Raw genomic sequence first — 12,745 nt, forward strand, 5'->3', positions numbered from 1 at the left:
CAGGTGATGTCACGTAGGAAGGTGATGTGATGCTCTCCAGATGTAGCGAAACCATACAGCAAAATAGATGGCAAAATGGGATAATGCAAGTTTGCATACTCCTGGTTGTAGAAAGACTATTTCGATTTAAACAGTGGCTGAAGCCTGACGCTAAAAACAACCATGTAATTTATCCTTTCAAGGTTTGTTTCTTCCGAGCTTATCTAAGTTCTGTTGCACGGTTGTGCTCCAATGATTTATTTAACTACAACTGTTTATTAACAACTGTTTATTAAGTTTTTATTAAAGGTTTGATACTGAATAGAACCTGAAGTGGCAACAAAGCCTAAAAATACTCTGAGAAGGTCTTTAAAAAGTCTTTAAAAGGTATTGAGATTTCCTTTGGGATTCTGCATATACCCTAAAGATATTCTATGCAAAACTTCACTCTTACTAATACCGTTGCTGATAACACAATGTATAGATGTAACATTATAATTTGTACAGCCCATATTTGATTTAGTCTCATTTTCAATAAATGATTCTGTTATTCACTCATAAAACTTTGTTTTATTGCTAGATGGATCATTTTTGAAGAATCATTCAGTGTCGTGTTTTTGATGGCTGGTTGTCGTTATTGGTTAAATAATGTAATTGCTCCCTACAACTTTCATTTTTGAGCATCAAATTAAATGCATTTGACAGTGATTTTAAGCTTTTTCATAAACATCAGTGGTTTTATCTAAACTATAAATTGTTATCTTAGTACTTTTGTGTTATTTGACTGTTTGTTGCTTCATAACTACCTCAAAAGACTAAAGAACGAATCTCCAAGGATTAATAAACATATGCAAATGACCATCATTTTAAATTTATGTGGTGTGGTTGTTGAAATCAAGTTTTTTTTAATGATTAATTGAGAAGCTTACACTGAATGCATTAATGCGGGCTAAGCAAGAAGTGACAAAAAACACCTTTAATGACCTAAGAAACCCAAAACATCCCTAAAAACCCATCACAGCTTCTTTTGTCATCGTTATATTTTACAGGGAAGCCTAAATGCTTTCATACATGTGATTTGAATGACGCAAGGGGGGATCTCTCTGCGATTGTTACAAATTTAGGATTAATCTAGCAGTAAAAAAAAAAATAATGTATTAATCTGTGGGATATGTGTGTTACAAACAGTGTGTTGTGATCCATACGAATTAACCGTGATACACCCCTAGAACTAATGCAAGACCACACGTGAGATTCAATGTTCTGATGCAAGACTGGAAATGACTTCAGACAGTATGTCAGCGAGTGAACATTGGGCCTAAAATGGTGCATCTGTAACACATTTTTGTCATCAACATGCACTAAAGGACACTTTTGTAAAATTTCAGGCTTCCAAACAAAGGTCTGTTTGCAAAGCACTGCTTACACAAGTCATTTTCAAGACAAACAGCCTTCTGATAGTAAACAGAAGGAAAAATTTGCATGGGAAGCTCATGATTGTGCCAGTGCAATGAGCCAAATTGAACAGAAATACTGTAAATGTGACGACACCTTGAGGCATCTGAAGATCAGGGAAAACATCTCCATGCTCATCTCTTTTTGAGTAGGATATGAGTATTAACGTTACCGGGTGGGCGTCTGATCATACTGTACTTGTTTCTCCAGGATATGTGTGTTGTGTGTGGGAGCTTCGGTCGGGGTGCCGAGGGTCGACTGCTTTCCTGCTCCCAGTGCGGCCAGTGCTACCACCCCTTCTGCGTCAATATTAAGGTAAGGCTCCCCAAGCCCATCCCATCAGTCACAATCGACATAATGATGTGAATTATGAGCTGCTTTTATCTGGAGCGAAGGTTAATGGTGCGTGAGATAACTGTGACAGGTCAGCGTTGAGAGGACCTGGATGAAAACAGCCCAGAGGGTAATGCGTTAAATGTTAAGAGGATTATGAAGCACCCTATAAAGTCTGTGCCTTATGTTGATAGACTAAAGCAGAGATTTTTATCATGTGAAAGACTGTGGTGACAGACGAATACATCAGGGCGCTTTCGGTATCTCCCGGCGCTTTGAGATATGCCGTTTAAAACTTCCTGATCTTCATTTAATATAAGAGGCCCAGACGGATCCTGTAGATTCCCAGTGCAGATTTTGAAATCTCTGAAGAGTTTTGCACACACTGATTTAGTGTGGGCCTGATTAAGAACAATTAAAGCATTAAACCTCAACGGTGTGCATTAAAAAGATTGTTGGTAGTGAAAGTGACTTATTAAAGTACAAATGTAATCAAAACTAACCCTATGATGTTTGGTCAAATTACTAGTTTTTTGGTGAACACTTCATTAAGAGAAAAAAAATAGAAAAATCTGCTTAAATAACATCTACAGAAAAACATGTTTTTTTTGCTTATCTGAAACCAGTTCATCAACATTCATCCTTGTTTTTGTTGCAGCATTTTAATATAGAATTTAGCTGATGGGAAATTTTCAGATGTACATTTATAGTCATTTTCCGAAAGCCTTAAATGAATTCTCCTCATGCAAAGCTTAGTAGTATCCATTAAATAAATGTTCTCAATACACATACTTCATTTTAAATTCAGTTGGTAATAGACAAATGTCATAGCCAGGTGTCTTGCAGATCTGTTTACATCTCATTCATTCACCCTCTCCTCTGTGCAAGCAGCTGACTATTAGCAATCATAGCTGCTCTCGAGAATTGCTCTTATATATGATAACAACTAGCACTTTTATTTAAATATAATTATTTATTTGTGTTATATATATATATATATATATATATATATATATATATATATATATATATATATATATATATATATATATATGTTTATATAATTTATATAATTCATATATGTTTATATAATTTATAAATATATTATGTAATAATATATAAATATATTATTAAAGTCACTGTCTCTCTTTAGAGCATTAAATACCTTCATTTTAATGAATTATGTTACTGTGGCTTTTACAACGGTGTTTCTAAACCCAAAAGTTCAGGGGAAATTACTTTCAAAAGAAGCTCAGACTCCAAAATCTCTCAATTCTTAATTCGTTTTTCATAGATGATTAAGTGCCTTATGAGTTTAGAATGTCACGAGGTTATTAGATGATGATACAATTCTATTGTTTTAATGCTATAATGAGGACTGGCAGTTTTCTTGACTACTTTCTGGTGCTCTTTTGGAATTGTTCTGCTCCATTCACTGTGTATGAAAATAAGCAGAGCATTTTGTATTTCATGTGGTGAAAAAGTCATAGTTTAAATCACATGATTTAAAGAAATAATTTTTATTTCAACTATTTTGTTTATATGAGACCTTTATGAATTGTAATAGTAATATATACAGTATACACTAACTGACAAAAGTCTTGTTATCACATTATCTATATCACAGAATATATATATATATATATATATATATATATATATATATATATATATATATATATATATATATATATATATATATATATATATATATATATATATATATATATATATATATTATGTGATAATTTTCTTGGTCTCTCACACAACATAATTGAAAAAGAATACAAATTTCACAGGACCTCTAACACTTATGTAAGCCTTCCTTCTTTGATATGGCTCAAATAGTCCATTTCAACCCCAGAGATGCTGAACAGCAGACAGTGAACATCCTTGGATGTGGTTAGATTGACTTATCACCACCCACATACATTGATCTGTAAATACAGGCAAATCCTTCTGACAAATACCACTGACCCTAAAAACATCTGACGGCTGTGTTCTTTTTGTTTCTTAGATCCATCCAGATTATTGTCTGCTAAATATATAAGCCTCCGTTGCCCTTTAGACTATTGTTTGACCTGTGATCTCTGAACTCAAGTGTGTGTGTGTCTGTTTTAGATCACAAAAGTTGTGCTGAGTAAAGGCTGGCGCTGTCTGGAGTGCACAGTGTGTGAAGCATGTGGGCAGGCCAGTGACCCCGGGCGATTGCTGCTCTGTGATGACTGTGACATTAGCTACCATACATACTGTCTGGATCCACCACTGCAGAATGTACCCAAAGGCAGCTGGAAATGCAAGTGGTATGTATACACACACACACACACACACACACACACACTTCTCTAAAATTAGATGCATCTTTGGACTGCAGCCCAGTTTTGTAGCACAGTTATGTCTTCATTTTTGTGAAAGACAGCCACGTTTGAATGTGTTGAGATATATTCATAAACATCATCAGCCAGAGAATGGAGGAAAATTCAATTTATGTTTATTTTATATAGGGCTTTAACCATGCAGATTGTGTGAAAGCAGCTTAACATAGAGGTTTTAGTAGATTGAAACTGTGTCAGTCCAGTTTTCAGAGTTAGAGTTCAGTTTAGTTCAGTTCAGTGTGGTTTAACTTTCACTGCTGAAACTCCCAACACTGAAAAGCAAATCAATCGATGCGCTGCTCCACAAGTCCCAAACCAAGCAAGTAAGTGGCGAGGAACAAACTTCACCAATTGACGAACGTGAAGGAAAAAACCTAGAGAGAAACCAGGCTCAGTTGGGCATGACCATTGTCCTCTGGCCAAACTTCCTGTGCAGAGCTGCAGTCTAGGTGTCGGAGGCTGAAGAACTCTGGACGTCCATCGTGGAGAATTGCTGGTGTGATTAAGTCACCGGAGGGTGTTCAGGCTGACCCATGAGATCAATGCCGAGACTCGTCTGTCACTGTTGTCTTTTAGTAATCAGTCTCATGGTCTCCACTCCTCCATGACCACCACAGCATCAGTTCAGTATATGACCTGGTCCAGGATTATGGATACCTTGGCATCATTTTTTCACAGGTCTTGGATGGCATTAATTGCACTGGATAATCTCTAGAGGCTTCGGGATAAGTATCCCCAGTTTGAAATAGAGAATAAAGAAAATACTTAGCTCTTCCAAAAACTTTTACCTAGTTTTGAGCTGCGAGAGTGTGTCTGACATTATCAGGAAGGCTATTTCAGAGTTTAGGAGCCATAAATGAGAAGGCCCAACTTCCTTTAGTAGACTTTGCTCTTCTGGGTACTACCAGAAGTCCGGAGTTTAAAGATCTTAAAGAGCGGGTTGGATTGTAGCGAGACAGAAGCTCGGTTAGATAAACAGGAGCTAGATTATTTAAAGCTTTATAGGTAAAAAGCGATATTTTATAATCAATACGAAACTTAACAGGCAGCCAGTGTAAGGAGGGCAAAATTGGGGTGATATGATCATATTTTCTAGACCTGGTAAGAACTCTGGCAGCTGTATTTTGTACTAGCTGAAGTTTGTTAATAGAGGATGCTGGGCAGCCAGCAAACCGAGCATTACAGTAATCCACCCTTGAAGTCATAAAGGCATAAACTAGCTTTTCTGCCTCTGAGATGTATAGCATGCTTCGTTACAGGAATTAACATGATTTTACTTGCATTTGTGAGTGTGGCATTGCTATATGCTGGTGAAATCTTTGAATGAAGTGACAATATTTCAAAATGCGAATTTAAAAAATAATCAAAATGTGAGTATTTTCTGTCTTGCACTGCAAGCTCCCACAACATATTGATATATATATTGTACTGCCTGCAGGATTCATGTTTTATCCCACTCTCGTCCACATACGCCTGCAGGTCGAAGCACATATGCATTATTGTCCACTGTGTCCTGCTTCTGCTTGCAGAATGCAGGAAAGGGCTTTTCCTTTATAATCATCTCTAAAAAGCTGTCATTCATTTTAAATCTCATTCTCACAGTTTCATTACAGCCAGAGAAGCTGACAGCACAATGGATTTACACTTTCATCTCTACACTTTGTTGTACAATGATGAATAACTGCAAACTCAAAAACTCAACGGATGAATGGGCTCTAATTAACTTGTCCAGAGCACGAACACAGGTACTCTGCATCGCTAGTATGCAGCTTTTTATGAGAAAGCTGATCCTAGATCAGCGCATAAAAGCAGCAACAGGTTAAGTACAGCTTACACATGCTTGGTCTGTGCTGTAGATGAAAATTTTTGTTTTTGAAATTTTTTGTTTACTAGAGTCAGGAGGGATACCGTGCCACACTCTGTCATGTCAGGTAGTCCTGCCTGAGTGCTGGTGTCTACATGACTTTTTCAGTGTGAATTACTGTAGTTAAACTCATTTGCTAAGTTTGTAAGTATATTCATTTTTTTTTACTCATTTTTTATTCCATATTTAAGAGCTGCTTTGGTGAGGAGCTTTTTACAATAAGTTAAATTTTGAACTGTTCATATAAAGCTATCATATGGCTTCAAGGCATTTCAAGCCAATGCCTCAGTTGTTCCTTCTATTACCTTTCTCACAGCATTTAGGCAAGTTCTGATAGCCCACTCTATACCCAAATTTCAGAAAACTACAGACTTGGGCTGTGCGATGTAAAGAAAAAGTAGTTGTATTTTATTTGCATGATTATTCCACCACACTTTGTGTTTTCATAATGGTGGGTGGTACATGTGTTTGATTTGAGCAATGGCAGAACAAAATTGTGCTCATTCAAATGGTAAGCAAGCTTGTGACTTGCTCTTAGGTGCATATTCATGTTATATGTATATATTTCTATCGCATTCCTATCGTAGCTTTTTCCGAATATCATATAGCAACATTTCAAATTGTGATTACCATTCAATTTTAATTAGCACACTTCTGCTACACACTAGACTACCAGAACTCTTTCATTCATTTCAACCAAAGAACAATTTCTTGGGCAGAAACCTTCAGAAGCGAACATTCATCTAAAACTTTCAAATTCCTTCATTTTTCTTCGTCTCCTATTTATCAGAGCTCGCCACAGCGGAATGAACTGCCAACTACTCCAGGATATGTTTTACGCAGTGGATGCTCTTTCAGATGCAATCCAGTCCTGGAAAACACCCATACGCTCTCACAATCATACACGCACACATACACTACAGCTAATGCAGTTTATTCAATTCACCTATGTCTTCGGACTGTGAGGGAAACCGAAGCATCTGGAGGAAACTCACATAAACATGCAAACTCCACAGAGAAATGCCAACTGGGCTAGCTGGGCTAGCTGGGACTCGAGCTAGTGACCTTCTTGCTGTGACGTGACAGTGCTAACCACTGAGCCACTGTGCCGCCAACTTTCAAATTCAAAATTAACATTTTATTTGTCACATACACCATATAATATGCAGTGAAATGCTTAAACAACAACTCGTGACCTTAAAAAAAAAAAAAAAAAATAATAATAATCTAAATTTGGAGAAATAGAAGTTATGCAATAGAAAATATTAGCATTATCTAAACTATTTAAAGACTTTCGATATAGAGTATGTGGTTGTAGAAAAAAGTACAAAGTGTAAAAATATAAAATAAATGTCTGTACAAACTGAAACTTAGAAGTGTTTGGTGCATAAGAGGGGAATCATCTGTTGAACTGCATTGTCATACTGCAGAAGACTTATTGGAACCCGCATGGACCCAAGATTCTCCCAGAAATCAGTCAATTTTGGTGAAGGAGCAATCATGATTTGGGGTTACATTCAGTATGGTGGTGTGGAAGAGATCTGCTGAGTGGATGGCAACATCAACAGCCTGAGGTATCAAGACATTTGTGCTGCCCATTACATTACAAAGCACAGGAGAGGGCAAATTCTTCAGCAGGATAGCGCTCCTCCTCATACTTCAGCCTCCAAATCGAAGTTCCTAGAGGCAAAGTAGGTCAAGGTGCTCCAGGATTGGCCAGCCCTTTCACCAAAAATAAACATTATTGAGCAAGTCTGGGGTAAGATGATGGAGGTGGTAAATCCAAAGAATCTTGATGAAGATTGTGCATAAACTTTACAAATGTGCATAAACTTCACTGCTCAGTTGTTGAAGCCTTGAATCTGGTTACTCATCTTGCTGGATCTGTCCACTGCTTTTGACCACCAAATCATTAGGTCAAATCTAATGACGGTGCATGTCAGGAGCTGCACTCGAGTCTTACCTCTTAAGTCGATGCCTCTGGGTGTCTTGGAGAGCTAAAGTGTCTGAGCCGTGCCATCAAGCTACTGGGTGCCCCAAGGCTCCATTCTTGGACCATTTATTTTCTCTGTCTTAATGGCATTTTTCTAGCCCAGACATTTTTTTTTACAGGTGCCTTATTTAAGATTGCCATTCTACTTCAGTTCTCTCTTCATCTATTTAAATATTTTCAGTGTTTCCTCTTTATCCTTTTGTTAGCCTTATATGTTTCCTTGCATCTGTCTCTCCACACATCTAGCGCTCTCTTGATCTTTTGCAGCTGTTTTCAAACAAGATCGAAAGGGATTTCCTACATATTTGCCGTAATGTCTCACGTAATCCCCGTTCAAACAGAACTGGTTTTGCATTACATTGTGACGCGTTCAGTCAGACCTCGACTTGGATTGGAGCCATTTAAATATTTATTTTTAGGGCAGTTCAGTTGATGCCTGTGCAAACAAGAGGTGTGTCCATTCACATAAAGGCCACAAAATGAGTGTGAAAGAATTGATTCAGACGTTTACATTCAAAAGCGTGTATATTTGCGGTAACATACACCCTCATATCAGTGTGTAATTGTGTTGTTTTCTAACAGGTGTGTATTGTGTACTCATTGTGGTGCCACGTCGCCTGGCTTGCGCTGCGAGTGGCAGAATAACTACACACAATGCGGCCCGTGTGCGAGTCTCACAGTGTGTCCCGTGTGCACGCGCAGCTACAGAGAGGAAGAGCTGATTCTACAGTGCCGGCAGTGTGACAGGTGGGCAGCTCTTCATCATGCCAAATGCTGTAACGGCAGGATAAAAGAGTATTATGAGCTGTAGATTAGTATATAAATAAATGCAGGTGTTGATTCATGGCAATCGGCCTGTGATGTACTTTTTTAATGGCTGACTGCTTGTGAATGTGCTGATATTTTGGCTGTGCAGATGGGTTCATGGCTCATGTCAGGGACTGAACTCCGATGAAGATGTGGAGAACGCAGCGGATGAGGGCTTTGACTGCACTCTGTGTAGAATGCACACCGTGCCCACACCTGGTAAGATTTACCAAACGCTATTAATGATTTTTTGTAATTGAATTCCCATAAATAATTGTGTAAAATGTCCTAAGGTGTCACGAAACAGCAAAAGGTCTATCACCGATGGCTGACAAACTTCACAATGCTGAGCCAGCATCGCGATCCACACATTTATATTGATATATAACTTATTATTTGCATGTCATATTAATAACAATAACAGTCTGTTCATGTGCTGTTTTAAATGTTAATGTTAATGAAATGTTAAGTTATGCTGTGTCATTATGCTAAATTGGGTAGCACAATCTCCTCACAACCAGAAGGTCGCTGGTTCCAGCCTCGCCTGGGTCCGTTAGCATTTCTAGTTTGCATGTTCTCCCTATGTTCATATGGGTTTTCTCCGGGTGCTTCGGTTTCCATCACAAGTCCAAAAACATGTGGTATCGTTGAATTGGGTAAGCTAAATCGTCTGTAGTTTATGTGCGTGAATGGGTGTGTTTGGATGTTTCCCAGTAATGGGTTGCAGCTGGAAGGCCATCCACTGCGTAAAAAACATATGGCTGGATAAGTTGGCGGTTTATTCCGCTGTGGCGACCCGAGATTAATAAAGGGACTAAGCCGAAAAGAAAATGAATGAATTAATTATGCTAAAATTACCAGTAACACTATAATAAATGTGTGTAAAGGGTTGCATGTGGCAAGTGTATAAGTTGTGGAGTTTCCAGTTATCACATTAAATTGGCATGTGTAGCATGATTGCAGAATGATTTCATGGCTTGTTTTATTTGTTCAAACTACAACGAAGTAGGCAGATTTGATATGTTGATATCCATAAAACTTTCCTGCACGTCTGAACAGAAATGCTCTAATTGTAACCTCAGGTGAATACGCTTCAGGATGTCTCTCTTGTCGATTTCCGTATGATGTGCATGTTAATGCTTGATTTTTCTATAACAGATGGCCACTAGAGTGTTTTGGTCAATGAAACTTTGTTCCAGCAAAATGTGGTTCATTAAAAAAAAGCAGATGGGCTGAATTTTAAATCAAGCTGCAACCTGTTCGTGTGATTGAAGCAGCAGTTAATGTAATCTGCCTTTAATGGCTCCAGACTGTCCCCTTATCAATAAATAACTAAACAAATGATGGTGAATACTTAGCGTTAACCCTTAAATAAGTCAAGCATCCAACATCTCGTTACAGGTGCCGCAGTGCCAAAGCTGGTGGAGATCAGCGAACCTCCAATGGTGGCACAGATTCTAACAAAAGTCAAGGAAAACGGTAGGTGTTTTGCTCATCGCTCTCTGCTGCAACAGATGTTCTGTGTAACAGTTGTTGCTTAAATAGCTGAAGTGTGAGAGGAGCCGTTTCAGTGCACTCAAGCAGTCATTATTGCTGTGTTCTGTCCTGCGCCAGAATTCCAGCGGACGTACACTCAGGATGGCGTGTGTCTGACTGAGTCGGGATTGTGTCAGCTCCAGAGTTTATCTGTCCAGACCACCCGCCGCAAGCGACCCAAACCCAAACTTAAGCTGAAGATCATCAATCAGAACAGCGTGGCAGTGCTGCAGACGCCTCCTGACGCCCAGTCGGAGCTCTTCAGAGATGGAGACCTGGATGACAGTAGAGGTACAGAATGTATTTGTGTACATGTATATATTTAGATATTTTTATATATATATAAATATAGATATATATATATATATATATATATATATATATATTTTTTTTTTTTTTTTTGTTATATATATTTTACATATATAAGCACAGGAGAGGGCAAATTTGTATGTGTGTATATATATATATGTATATATATATATATATATATATATATATATATATATATATATATATATATATATATATATATATATATATTTAGATATTTTATATATATATATATTTTTTTTTGTTATATATATATATATATATATATATATATATATATATATATATATATATATATATATATATATATATATATATATATATATATATATATATATATATATATATATATATATATTCCCCTCAAAAATGTAGCAGCATTTGTCAGACGGGTCAGGATGCACAAACTTAAAAGAGTTGTTCCTACAAAATAAAAAATCAAAGCTTTCATTCTCAACAAAATTGGCATTGGATGCAGCAGAAACTAAAATATCTAGTTAAAATTGTGACTAATGGCCCATTTCCATGGGATGGTATGGTATGGTTCGGTACACTTTTTTTCTGTTTCCACTGTCAAAGAGTACTAAAAAGTGAACCGTACCGTACCGTACCACTTTTTAGCACAATAGAAGGGTATCAAAAGGCAGAGCCAGACGTGCAGCTGAATGCTATTGGTTTACAGAGAAATGCCACTAGTGCATGCGCAAACCAGGAGAATGAAAACAAAGCCATTGCTATTTTCACTAGCCACAATTTGAGTGTTTTTTGTCCTGTATAGTTTAAAGAGAACCAATTCCACCAGTTACGTTTCCAGGCACTGATGCTTCACACAAAGCAATATGAGCGCACATGCTTTTAAACACTGGCGGCACAGGTGATTTGATGTGCGCGAGTGTCTAAAACACTGAAGCCCCTGTCAGTGAATGAGGAAATTGCACAGGATCATCCTATTATTAAGTATACAACGGTTTCTTTTGCTCATGCGAACACAGTCCTGTTGGTCCTCTCTCACGTTGGCCCCTTATTGGGCAATCCTTATTGTTGAAAACGCTGCTTTTTAAGAAAAGTGCAATTTTAAAATGAACTTCAACCAGCCAAAGCTGAAATCTACCCGCATTTGGCAGGTGTTAATGTCAAACCCTGGTCACCACCAACAGTAATAATTGATTGATTTCATTTGATATTTTGTTCTTTAGTTATAGATTTGCCTTCAGGTTTTGTTGTAGTTAAAAGTAATAACTCTGAATCCAATAATTAGGGCTGCACGATATTGAAAAAAAAAATGTTGCAATATTTTGTTAGTCTGATATGTATATTGCAAGATGACTTGAAAATCTACTGTATTTGGAAAGAATTTATCATTGTTTGGATGATTCTGTGGGTGTGTGTATCTGCATACAATCAAATAAAATAAACAAAATAGCTATTCAAATTAACAGTGCGTTATCATTTTCTGAGTTTAGCAGTATTTAGGCACAGTAACTGAGTATTCATTAATTTTCCTTCACTTAAACCCTATTAATCAGGGGTCGCCACGGTGGAATAAACCGCCAACTATTCCCACATATGTTTTACCCAGCGGGTGCCATTCCAGCTGCAACCTAGTACTGGGAAGCACCCATACACTCCTGCACTGATACACTACGGTCAATTTAGTTTAGTCAATTCACCTATAGCGCATGTCTTTGGACTGTGGGGTAAACCGGAGCACCCGGAGGAGAACATGCAAACTCCACACAGAAATGCTAAAGGACAAGCCAGGACTCAAACCCACAACCTTTTTGCTGTGAGGCAACAGTGCTACCCATTGCCACCGGTAATTGAAAAATAAAGATTAAAGAATTGAAGAATAAAACTTAAAACAATTCAATACAATTCATTGTCAATAACGTTACCAACAGTACAATGTATTATGCCCGAATGCTTTAAAACTCCTTGTACAGTCACAGGCCTTAAAATCCCATGCAAATGATAAATTATAGACTTTTTATAGTTATAAAATTATAAAACTCTGTGGCGCAGAGGGTAGTGCTGTCACCTCACAGCAAGAAGGTCGCTGGTTTGAGCCTCGGC

At 37.5% G+C, this 12,745-nt stretch overlaps 1 protein-coding gene across 19 annotated transcripts in view; it reads left to right on the forward strand.

The window, feature by feature from the left end:
- Positions 1-12,745, forward strand: part of kmt2ca (lysine (K)-specific methyltransferase 2Ca) — a 213,316-nt gene that overhangs the window by 144,649 nt on the left and 55,922 nt on the right. For all 19 annotated transcript variants that reach the window (XR_002456618.3, XR_012399696.1, XR_012399697.1 and 16 more), the window contains 6 exons: positions 1,645-1,749; positions 3,889-4,070; positions 8,582-8,746; positions 8,916-9,025; positions 10,208-10,285; positions 10,421-10,633. Coding sequence is in view for 16 of the 19 variants with exons in the window: in XM_005162545.6 (XP_005162602.2) it covers positions 1,645-1,749; positions 3,889-4,070; positions 8,582-8,746; positions 8,916-9,025; positions 10,208-10,285; positions 10,421-10,633 (853 nt within the window). In the remaining 3 variants the exon portion in view is untranslated. The remainder of the gene's footprint in view (positions 1-1,644; positions 1,750-3,888; positions 4,071-8,581; positions 8,747-8,915; positions 9,026-10,207; positions 10,286-10,420; positions 10,634-12,745) is intronic.

This window comes from Danio rerio, chromosome 24, assembly GCF_049306965.1.
Source record: "Danio rerio strain Tuebingen ecotype United States chromosome 24, GRCz12tu, whole genome shotgun sequence".
Taxonomy (NCBI): Eukaryota; Metazoa; Chordata; class Actinopteri; order Cypriniformes; family Danionidae; genus Danio; species Danio rerio.